Here is a 13,044-nt window from a genome sequence, read left to right on the forward strand (position 1 = left end):
AATGCTTTTTCTGCATCTATTGATATGATCATGTGGTTTCATCCTTCATTTTTTTATGTGGTGAATCACGTTTATTGACTTGTGAATGTTGTATCAACCTTATATTCCCAGAATAAATTCCACTTGATCATGGGGTATGATCGTTTTGATGCATTGCTGTATATGGTTTGCTAATATTTTGTATTTGACAAGGAAGCAAGGATATATATATATATATAATGGGCTATTGACAGTTTATTCAATAAATGGTATTGGGAAAATTGGACAGATACATGCAGAAAAATGAAACTAGACTACCTTCTTACACTACACAGAAAAATAAATTCAAAATGGATCAAAGACTTAAATGTTAGACCTGAAACTATAAAAATCCTGGAATAAAACATAGGTAGCAAAATCTTGGACATTGCTTGTAGCAATTTTTTATTGGAGATATCTCCCCAGGCAAAGGAAACAAAAGAAAAAAATAAACAAATGGGACTACATCAGACTAAAAACTTTTTGCACAGCAAAGGATATAATCAATAAAATAAAAAAAACAATCCAAAGAATGGGAGAACATATTTGCCAATACATGTGATAAGGGGTTAATATCCAAAATTTACAAAGGACTTACAAAACTGAACACCAAAGAAACAAAGAAACAATTAAAAAAATGGCAAAGGACCTGAATAAACAATTCTCCAAAGAGGACATACAGATGGCCAATAGACGTACGAAAAGATGTGCAATTTCACTAATAATCAGAGAAATGAAAATTAAAACCACAATGAGACACCATCTCACACCTGTCAGAATAGCTATCATCAATAAATCAACATACAAGCACTGGCAAGGCTGTGGAGAAAGGGGAACACTTTTGACTGCTGGTGGGAATACAGACTGGTGCAGCCACTGTGGAAAGCACTATGGATATACCTCAAAAATTAAAAATGAAACTGCCTTTTGACCCAACTATCCCACTTCTTGGAATATATCCAAAGAAACCCAACACATTAATTCAAAAGAACATAAGTATCCCTATGTTCATTGCAGCATTATTTGCAGTTGCCAAGATATGGAAGTAGCCCAAGTGTCCATCAATAGATGAGTGGATAAAACAACTATGGGACATTCCAAATAGTATGGAATACTACTTGGCCATAAAAAAAAAGAAAATTTTACCCTTTGCAACAATATGGATGGACCTGGAGAACATTATGCAAAGTGAAATAAGCCAGTCAGAGAAAGGCAATACCATATGATTTCACTCATATGTGGGATCTAATGAGAAAACTGAACTAACAAAGAAAATGGGGACAGACTCATAGATGGAGAGCAGGATGTCAGCTAGTGGGGGTGGGGAGTTAGGGTATAGAGGGACTGAGCAAAGAGGAAAAAGGACTCATGGACATGGACAACAGTGTGGTGATTAATGGGGGTGAAGGTATAAGAAGTCTAAAAGGTAATGGGAAAAAATACAATAAAGTTTTAATAAAAAAAAAGGCTTATAAAAAAAGATGTTCCCCTGCTACTCTGAAGAAGTGTACTAAGTACACCAAGGCAGTATTGCAGAAGAAAATGGGCCTTATTTAGTTCTCAGACTAGCATCAGTTACCAGTTATGCTGCCTTCAACAACAAAAGTCACTGATGAATCACTGAGGGCCATCTCTCATGGTTTCTCATTGTGAGTCTCTTGAATTAGCTTGAAATAAAATTGAATTGGCATACTTAAATTTTGGATTAAGGTACTGAAGTTACAAAACTTTTAAGTATATTATTATCCAACTTTTGTAAAATAATTTGTGGTTTACAAACATTTTTACATACTTCATTTAATTCTGTAAAGTAATTATTATGTTCATCATATAGATGAGAGATGTAAAACATTAGAATTTCCTATGTAGCATGTAAAAATTATTAACTTAAAAATATAACTTTTAAACAATCAGAATTGATTGGCATATTGACATGAAGAGCATTTGGTAAGACTATTTTGGTTTAGGAAGCAATGAAAATCTGGCTATGCAAAGGAGATCCTGAGAAGATTTATAGCAAGCAGGGCCAAATTGCCTGTTAGGCACAATAATCACAGTACCTGGGGTCCATGATACTTTTAGGGGCCCATGATGATATTTTAATTTCCTAAAATTTTTCTGTGTATTTTATTGATTATTCTATTACAGTTTTCCCAATCTTTCCCTGTTTATCCCCTCTCTGCCTTGCCCCCGCTTCCTCCAGGAGCCGCCCCCCCGCCCCCCGCCTTAGTTCATGTCCATGGGTTGTACATATAAGTTATTTGAATTCTCTGTTTCCTATACCATTTTTGACCTCTTCCCATCTATTTTATGCCTACCAATTATACTTGTTATTACCTGTACCTTTTCCCCCCTATTTCATGTCTCCCCTTCCCACTGAAAACCCTCCATGTGATGTCCATTTCTCTCATTCTGTTCCTGTTCTAGTTGTTTGCTTACTTTTTATTTTCATTGTTTTTCCTTTTTTTAAGATTCATTTGTCGATAGTTGTGAGTTTGTTGTCATTTCACTGTTCATAGTTTTTGATCTTCTTCAATTTCTTAGATAAGTCCCTTTAACATTTCATATAATAAAGGCTTGGTGATGATGAACTCCTTTAACTTGGCCTTTTCTGGGAAGCACTTTATCTGCTGTTCCATTCTAAATGATAGCCTTGCTGGATCATGACCTCAAATACTTCTTTCCAGCCCCTTCTTGCCTGTAAGGTCTTTTTTGAGAAATCAGTTGATAGCCTTCTGGGAACTCCTTTGTAGGAGTCTGCTTTTCTCTTGCTGCTCTTAAGATTTTCTTTGTCTTTAATCTTGGGTAACTTAATGATGATGTGCTTTGGTGTGTTCCTCTTTGGGCCCAACCTCTTTGGGACTCTCTGGGCTTCCTAGACATCCTGGAAGTCTATTTCCTTTGCTGGATTGCAGAAGTTTTCCTTCATTATTTGTTCAAATAAGTTTTCAGTTTCTTGCTGTTGCTCTTCTCCTTCTGGCATCCCTATGATTCAGATGTTGGAATGTTTCAGGTTGTCCCAGAGAGTTCTTATCCTCTCTTCATTTTTTTGGATTCTTGTTTCTTCGTTCTGTTCTGGTTGAATGTTTATTTCTTCCTTTTGTTCCAAATCGTTGATTTGAGTCACTTTTGGTTCCCTGAATATTTTGCTTTATTTCACTTTGGGTATCTTTCATTTGTTGTTTCATTTTTCAACAAAGCTCAATCAGTTCTGTAAGCATTTTGATTACCAAAGCTTTGAACTCTCCATCAGATAGGTTGGCTATCTCTTCATCGCTTAGCTCTCTTTCTGGAGTTTTGCTCTGTTCTTTCATTTGGTCCCTATTTCTTTGTCTCAGCACACTTGTTATGTTGTAAGGGGGTATGGCCTTAGGTATTCACCAGGGCAGGGCAACTCTCCTTGCTATGCTGTGGCTTGGTTTGTGGGGGAGGGTCCAGAGAGGGAAAAATGCAGCTCCCCTGCTCTGCTCAAGACCACTTCCCAAGGAACCCTTGTGTGAGGCTGGGAGTTTCTCCCACCATGGCAACCCCCGCCACAGTCTACAGTCAGCTCTGAGTCTCAGTTTCCTGTTCAGCCAGCCCCGCCCACATGTCCACAGCCTTGCCCCTGGTTCTTTACGTCCTCCCCTCTTACTGATCTGGTTGGTCTGGCTGACTGTTTCTTTAATTCTTTGGTTGTCGGAGTTGTATGCAGTTTGATTTTCTGGCACTTCTGGTTGTTTATTGATTTTAGATTGGTTGTTATCCTCCTTTTGGTGCGAGGAAGCAAAAGGTTTCTACCTATGTCTCCATCTTGGCCAGAACTCTCTCCTAACTTCTTTTAAAGTTTGAAGAAAGAGTGAATATGTTAGTAATTGATTCAGCCTGTCTGTCTGTATGTATATTATATTTGTCTTGTACCAACACAGTAATAAATTATAATTTATGTATATGCATTAATTTATTTTTAATTGAGGAAGGTACTCACAAGGGTAAAAGTACCTAAGTCACATGAAAGTGATAATCCTGCCCTGATAGTGACTTCATAACAGAAACCTGGTTGCTCTGGGCATTCTCTGTTTAGTTCAAATTTCAGGTTGATACACAGTTGGGAAGATGGAAAGTAAGCAACTAGCAGGATACTGATGTTCTAAATGAGCTGAGCTTTGCAAAATGAATGCAGCCAGCAAAAGGGATATTTCAGGTTACATGTTAAGTATAAGGGAGATCAAGGGGGAGACAGGTCCTTTACTCATGTAAAATATTGTTTTCTAACAGAGAAAGCGGATGTGATGGATCATCACTGCCCCATCAAGAATTGGTTTGATGTTCATTCACTCACCTACTCATTCAGTAAAGAGCTTTATTATATACCACAGGACCTTATCTGTCTCACAGTCATAAGGACCATGTCTGGTCATCCAATCTGTAGTAGCTAGTCCACAAACTTGTCAACAACCTTGAACTTGTGTGGTATTGCTTGAGGTTTAGGTCAATCTTGTACTTCCTCTTGTCTTTGAACTAAAAGGCACAGAGGGAAGTTCCCACTTGGTAAGAGACAGGAACAAAGAGACAGAGGAAGTAACTGAATTACATTAGGGGAAGGAGTGCTAGCTCTCCAGAGCTACCTCTAATGCTAGGCCAAGCTCCAGTTCCCAGGAGGTGCTATCAGTGCTGTTTCCATCCTGGAGTCTCAAGTAAACCTGTTGTCTTTAGCTGAATCTCTGGTTTCTTGCAAACAGAGACTTGATGAAATGGGAACTTTTCAACTCACGTTTTGCTCCTATCTTCTATGTCAAAAGGGATTCCCCTATGATCTATAAAAGATGCATAAATAGAAGTACTGTCACCTTCCTTAATGTAAAATCTGTTACCTCCAATGGAAGGAGAATTACCTGATGAACTAAATTCCAAGAAAAGCAAAGAGATGAGGTATCTACTAGGGTGCTTTGGGCTGCAGATAACAGAAAGCCCAACTTATAAGGGCTTAAACTAAGGGGGATCTGGGAATAGTATGCTATGTAAGACAGTATCATTTCCTTTGCTCAAGCCCTCCTGTGTCTTCTCTAACCTTATCTCCTATATTTTCAGCCTCACTCATTGCTCCCTACTGTTTCCAATCCTATTTTTTTCATAGACTAGGGAACCATAGCTATAGTGAGTGCTTTACCAAATGCTGCTTTCTCACCAGGGCTCTGAAGGAAATATATGCAGACACTGTAAAACAATACTGAATGCCAAATTGATTGCTTTTATTTGATCCCAAATTTTACTGTAGCATTTTTGAATGTTAGAGTTGACAACACAAGAGACCCTTTTCCCTTGAACAAGTTGACCTGAATGTCCTAGAGTGAAAAATGTCAATAATTTTGCTCCTTTATTTCCTGTACAATTTCAAACTTGAGCCTTGGAACTTATCATTGCATTCAAGAACAGGCCAATATCTGCATATATTTCCCATATTTTCACCCACTGGTGAAAAGTGCCAGAGAAAGTGAGAGTATATGGGCCAGAGTGTGTCCTCTAAGGACTGATGTGATCACTGAGCAGGCAGAGCCTCGGTTTCCTAGGTTCGATATCCTGGATGGTTCTCTGCTGGTCTTAGAAAAGCAACTCCAGCACACCAAAACTGGATTATTACAAGTTCAAATCTCTTGTGTATCCCTTTTCTAAAAATCAAGAGGGTAAAAGGATACCCAAAATATTGCTGCCCCAGCACTCCAACACACAATATCCACACAATTTAGAACAAACATGCAGAGTCTTTGCACTGGATAGTCCTTGAGCACGGAACATGGAACAGTATTCCCCAGATACCCATTGGAATAACTCTTACTTCTTTAGATTTTCAGCTCCTTAACAAGGCTTATCTCTACACCATTTAAAATTGCAGTTTTCTATTCACTTGTGCACAACTGATGCCCTTTACTCTCCTTTTTTTTTGTGACATATATGTCCTTCTAACATATATATTTACTTGTTATGTTTATTGTTCATGATATATATTTCTCCATAAGAATGTAAACTTGAAGGCAGGAATCTTTATGTTGCTAATTGATGTTTCTCGAATGTCTAGAAGAATGTTTGAGAATGAGTGAATGACAATAGTGAGTGAATGAAGAAATGAACAAATGAGTCCCAGTGCCATATGATAACTATTGAAGTAGCCTTCCAACTAAATCCCCCTTCCCTCATATATAGCAACAGCCCTCATTTTTTTCCTGTCAACATTCTGAATTATCTTAACACTTTTGTCTAATTTAACAGGTATCTCATTGTTTTAACATGTATTCCTTTAAGTAATAATGGTGGAATTTTTCGATGTTTGTTTACTTACTAACTAAAAGCCATCTTTTATGAACTGCTTGAGGCAATGCCCATTTATTTACTAGACTGCTTACACATTATGTATATAATAAAATGTATATTTACATTGTATAATATTAGCTACTATGTACTTAGTACTTTCTATGTGACTACGTTCTTAACTACTTTATATGCTCTATATCATTATATCTACAGCTAAAATTCTATATAGCTCTCTATAAATAATATGGCACTGTACTAACATACATACTATTTTATAGTTAACGTATCTTGAGGATTTACTATATTTATCATAACAATTTTATAAGTGCTGCATTTGTGTATTGATGAGGAAATTAAGGGTCAGGGAGATTAAATGACTTGTCCAAGGTTACTCAGCTAGTAACTTTTGAATTCATTATCAGTGTTCTTATTCACTAAGAGTAACAGCTGTGTTATATGTTCTCCTTGGTATATGATATCTTCTATTATAGTTTGAAATGTACAGATCTAGACTTGATGGACTTTTAGTAGATGTTTTTAATGATAGAATCTAAAAATTATTCTTAAGCCTATTAAACCTAGTGTAATGCATTACTGATTTACTAGAAAAGAATTTTGTAGGCACTTGAATCTTAATGACAGTATATCTACAATTACCACTTCACTTTTAAAATTGAATCCTATTAGTAATCTTGATTTTTAACTAGTTATTATCAGTCTTTAGGTGGTGTTATTGAGATAGAGAGAGAGAGAGAGAGAGAGAGAGAGAGAGAAGATAGCGCCCACAACAGCAAGAGAGAAACATTGCTTTATTGTTCCACTTATTTATGTATTCATTGGTTACTTCTCGTATGTGCCCTGACTGGGGATTGAACTCACAACCTTGTTGTATTGGGATGAACTCTAACCAACTGAGCCAGCCAGCCAGGGCCTATTCTTCCTTTTTTTATGCTTTTGAACTTAAGGTATTTTTAAGACTATGTTTTGGTAGCATTCAGGTTGTATCTGCAAATCATATTCCTCATTAGCTTGGTTGTCTTCACTTAGTGTAGTATTTCAGTTTTACCTGTGGTAATATTAGGTACATTATTTTGTTTGAGAATTTGTCTAGCTGGTTGTTTTTATGTGTTTTAGTTGCTGAAATAAAAAGGACAGGTTTTTTGCCCTGGCTGGTGTAGCTCAGTGGATTGAGCGGAGCTGTGAACCAAAAAGGACAGGTTTTCCCTAATGTTTTCTTTAGGGTATTCTTTATGTCCTCCTCGAATGTTTATATTTCTTATTAAACCGTTTCTGAAAAGTGATTCTGAAGATATCAGAATACTAAAAGGAAAGCTATTTTTTAAAATGGTATTTCTTCCTATCTCTTTTTTAGGGACACTGGATAGATGTTTTACTAATATGATTTAAAAAGAAAAAGGTTTCTGATGAGCAGAATATCATGCAAAATTCTCCTCTGTAAGCTATCAATATCATTTAAAAAATAGTTTTGCCCATTTTTATAAAACAGGAAAGCTATTAAAGACTGCTAATAAAAACAGGTGCTTATTTTTGTGCTAATACTAATTACTGATAATGCATGCTTATGTTTGTCACTCATTACATGGCACTGTACCAATCAGTGGAATGACTGAGACTCAAGCACTTACATATGTAAATTAACCATTACATTTTTTTCTCTTTTTACTTAAGTGAGTCATAATGGAAAGCAACTCTAGGTCATAAAAAATCTTTTCTCTTTAATGCTAATGAAATGTCTCCACTCTCTGTATTAGCAGACTACCCTTATTGGTAATCTGTAGCCTTCTCTTTTGTTCCTGGTGGTAATGAAATGCTGGGTGCTGAAAAGCCTGCTCCTCAAGAATGTGTGGCCAGTTGTCTTCTGTTCACTTATACTGTAAAATTACTGTTCCCCAGCAAAGCTGAACAAGTGCGGGGACAAGATCAAAAGAGTATACATTGGCACCCGCTTCGCCAAGTGACTCCTGCTTTATTAATTAGCCACAGCTTCTCCGAGTTAATTTACTCTTACAGAGCAAAAGCACTCTGTAATACAGAAACAACAAATGATAATTTAACCACGAGTCTTTATTATTTGCTTTCTCCAACTTTCTCTTTAAACCTTTGCACTGTGTTATATGCTAAATGTCCCTTTAGTTTTCTGAATCTTAGGGCACAAATGCTTATTTTAAATTTTTTCAAAAACATCAGTGAAATAGTCAAATGACCATTTTTAGTCTCTAAAATTTGGTGACTTTTAAATGATACCTTTTTTTTTAAAGTCAGTGTATTGGGAATCCAATTTACAAGTGTAGTTGCTTCTAAAATTTGCAAGCTTGTTCTGTCCTCTCATCAGAAATTCCGCTGGTGTTTAGGCATCTGAAAAGGGCCTCCTCTGTGAGTGTTTTTTTGCGGAAGCAAAATTTGACAGTGATCCTAAGCTCCAAATTAATTAATATCAGTACTAATTTCCTTTTCATTTTAATCACTACTTCGTAAGTTCCTGAAGTCTTTTTAATATAAGAACCTTCAGTAGGTTTTTAGTTTATGTTTTAAAGTTTTAGCTTGAGACAGAAAAAACAATCTGCATATTCCCATATCCTGGTCATGTTTTGTTTTATTCAAATGGGAAGGAAATAATTAAACTTTTGAGTTAGATATCGGCTGTAAAGAGAAAGTGACTGAGACCTGTCCCATCCAGGTTGTCGTTGTTAGTTGTGGTAGAACCAGCTGGTTGGTAACTTACAGTATTTTGATCTAATTTGAAAAAATTCTAGTAGTTTCTATGTACTCTAACTTGATTTAAAAATAACATTGTGATATATATTGTGTGACATATTTTATGAATATATTGAGATTATCTAAAATTTAAAATGTATTATTAAAGAAAGATCAAAACATTTCTACATTGAGAATATCTAAAACCCTTGTTATATTCATAACGGAGGGTATGATGATTAATTCAATCTTCACTATACATTTATTTTTTCAGTCAACTTACTTCCCTCCTTAATTTCTGTATTTCATTGTGATTTTTAAAAAGTAATCATGAAGTTTATTTGTTAATTGTGCATTTAAAAAAATAATTTTAGAAAAGATCAATAGTTATGTATCTCTGTACTTTAAATGGTTTTATCTGCATTTCTCATTTTGTCAAAAGATTTAAAAAAATTTTTGTTTATTGATTTTAGAGAGAGGGAGAGAAGGAGGGAAGGAGTGAGAGAGAGAGAAAGAGATAGTTGTTCTGGTTATTTATGCATTCATTGGTTGATTTTTGCATGTACCCTGACCGGGATCAAACCCACAACCTTGGGGTAGTATCTGATGCTCTAACCAACAGAGTACCCAGGCCAGGGCTAGAAGTTGTTTTTTTTTTTAAAGTACTGTGTTAACCATTCTTGTAAGTTGTTATTTTTTATTTATTTTTATTTTTTGTAGAAGGAATATTTGTGTTTACAAAGGTTAGGAGAGGCTGGCTGTGCTGGAAGTGACTGCAGTGCCTTTTAATTATTCATGGACAGTAATAGAAGGCACTTAAAAAGAACAATGAAATTGCTTATTTTTGTGATGGGCCATCTGTTGAATTGTTTTGTGCAACAATTGCACAATAGTATCTATGTCATATCATTCTATTTTCAACAGCAGCTGATTATGTCTCACTGGCTACTTGTCCTTATTTCTAAAGTTCCATGACCATTTAAAGTCACCTTTTGAGAGACCTTTACCAAAAAGGTATTAGGAATCTCTTACAGTCTGTGTATTTTCTCTCTCTCTCTTTTTTGAGGAGGTGGGTTTTGATGGGAGTAGGAGGAAAGAGTTGGTCATGTTCTAATTAATTAAACTTCATAAATGTTTAGGACAATTATGTATGCTTTCCACCTGTAGTTTATAAAAGAAGTTAATAAAGAACCATTTGATAATTTTGTAGAAATGATAGGCTTGCAAAAAAGCAGAGTAAAGTTTAAAAAAACTACTACTTTTTTGTGCTTTTAATTATCTGCTCTTTTGTTCATGATGATAATTAGAATTTTTCTCTTGGAATTCACTTACATTCTTAAAAAAAAAAAGAGCCATTAGCAAATTTGTTAGAACAGAAGTGAAATTAAAATAAAACAAATGTGTTGTTGTCCGTAGGTCACTGACATTGCTGATGCCATGATTCTGAAACAGCTTTTTGAAAATCTGTTCAAAAATGGGGTCGTCGTTGTGGCAACATCTAACAGGCCACCGGAAGGTAATCGTTGTGCTAATCTCATCCAATTAGGTGGGAACTAACAAACTTTTAAAAATCCATAACTTTGTACTCATTTTATTGTGTTAACAGATCTGATGACTTTGCTTACCATTAGTTTTAAAATTGACTTAATCTGAAAAACCAGTCAGTATTTGTATTTGAAAAATGTTTATATTCCTTGCAAGCTAGATCCAGGTGATCTGCTGTGTTTGATGCACTTGCTCTTTTTCTGAGTATTAGTCCTACCTATATAGCAAAAATTGCAGGCCTTCCTAACTGCTTTTTATGAGACATAAAAGAAGCTCAATGAAATGGAAGGCAAACCTCCTAATTACATTTTAGAAAAAAGGCTTAAAGCTCACTTCCTTAAGTAGTTTCTAATACTTCATTAATTATTTCTAAAACACACTTGTGGTTTTATTAGGAAATTATTTAAGAAGTAAAATACAAGTAATATTTACAAAAAAATGTTTAAAATCTCCCTGTCAAGATACCAATGATGTATTTCACAGAACTAGACCAAATATTTCAAAAACTTATATGGGACCACAAAAAACCCCACACAGCAACAGTGATCTTGAGAAGAACAAAGTTGGAAGAATCACACTACCTAATATGAAACTATACTAGAAGGCCATAATAATCAAACCAGCATGATACTGGCATAAAAACAGACACATAGATCAATGGCACAGAATAGAGAGCCCAGAAATAAACCCACACCTTTATAGACAGGGGAAGCAAGCACATACAATGGGCAAAAGATAGTTTATTCAATAAATGGTGTTGGGAAAATTGGACAGATACGTGCAGAAAAATGAAACTAGACCACCTTCTTATGCCACACACAAGAATAAATTCAAAATGGACGAAACACTTAAATGTTAGACCCAAAACCATAAAAATTCTAAAAGAAAACACAGGCAGTAAAATCTTGGACATTGCTTGTAGCAATATTTTTTTCTGATATATCTCCTCAGGCAAGGGAAATAAAAGAAAAAATAAGCAAATGGACTACATCAAACTAAAATCATTTTGCATAGCAAAAGAAACCATCAACACAATAAAAAGACAACCCACAGAATAGGAGAATATATTTTCCAATACATCTGAGAGGGAGTTAATATCCAGACTTATAAAGAACTTATAAAACTTAAGCCCTGGCTGGCGTAACTCAGTGGATTGAGCACGGGCTGGGAGCCAAAGTGTCCCAGGTTTGATTCCCAGCCAGGGTACATGCCTGGGTTGCAGGCCATAAACCCCAGCAACCACACATTGATGTCTCTCTCTCTCTATCTATCTCCCTCTCTTCCCTCTCTAAAAATAAATAAATAAAATCTTAAAAAAAAAGAACTTATAAAACTCAACATCAGAAAAAATAAATAATCCAACTAAAAAATGGACCTGAATAGACACTTCTCCAAAGAGGACATATAGATTGTCAAGAGACCTATGAAAAGATGTTCAATATCACTAATCATCAAGGAAATGCAAACTAAAACCAAATGAGATACCATCTCACACCTGTCAGAATGGCCATCATCAATAAATCAACAAATAGCAAATGATGACACGGATGTGGAGAAAGGGAAACGGTTTTTCACTGGGTGAAAATGCAGACTGGTGCAGCCACTGTGGAAAGCAGTATGGAGATACCTCAAAAAATTAAAAATGGGCCTGCCTTTTGACCCAGTGATCCCACTTCTGGGAATATATTTAAAGAAACCCAAAACATTAATTCTAAAGAACATAAGCACCCCTATGTTCATTGCAGTGTAATTTATAATTGCCAAGATGTAAGTAGCCCAAGTGTCCATCAATAGATGAGTGGATAAAGCAACTATGAGATATTTACACAATGCAGTACCACTTGGCTATAAAAAAGAAGAAAATTTCACCCTTTGTGACAGTATGGATGTACCTAGAGAACATTAAGCTAAGTGAAATAAGCCAGTCAGAGAAAAGCACTACCATATGATTTCACTCATGTGGAATCTAATGAGAAAACTGAACTAACAAGGAAAATGGGGACAGACTCATAGATGGAGAGCAGGATGACAGTTGGGGGTTGGGAGGTGAGGGGGTGGAGGGACTGAGCAAAGAGGAAAAAGGACTCATGGACATGGACAACAGTGTGGTGATTGCTGGGCGAGGGGATATGAAGGGGATAAACTGTAATGGAAAGTACAATGAAAAAAGTAAAATACAAGTAATATTTACATAAAAATAAATTTAAAATCTTATATTATTCAGGTCATCATGTGGCCAGCTGCCAGTCAATCAAAAATAATATTTTATGCATTCTTATTGTTAACATCTTTTGCCTGGCATGGTCTTCCACTAGATATCTGTAAGGCTGAGTCCTTACTTCCATCAAGTCTTTCCCAAAAAGTTACTTTGGCAATGAAGCCTCGACTTATCCCCTTATTTGAATCCATAACCCTTCCCTGTTTTTTGGTACTGCTTTCCTTATCTGCTCTATTTTTTTTTCCTGTGGCACTTATGGA

General features: G+C 35.7%; 1 protein-coding gene across 1 annotated transcript in view; it reads left to right on the top strand.

Moving 5' to 3' along the window:
* Window positions 1-13,044, top strand: part of AFG1L (AFG1 like ATPase) — a 198,852-nt gene that overhangs the window by 59,902 nt on the left and 125,906 nt on the right. Inside the window, exon 6 of the mRNA XM_045844090.1 lies at window positions 10,438-10,537. Coding sequence (XP_045700046.1) covers window positions 10,438-10,537 — 100 coding nt within the window. The remainder of the gene's footprint in view (window positions 1-10,437; window positions 10,538-13,044) is intronic.

Source organism: Phyllostomus hastatus, unplaced genomic scaffold, assembly GCF_019186645.2.
Source record: "Phyllostomus hastatus isolate PE091 unplaced genomic scaffold, TTU_PhHast_1.1 phas_contig_40, whole genome shotgun sequence".
In the NCBI taxonomy this organism is placed as follows: Eukaryota; Metazoa; Chordata; class Mammalia; order Chiroptera; family Phyllostomidae; genus Phyllostomus; species Phyllostomus hastatus.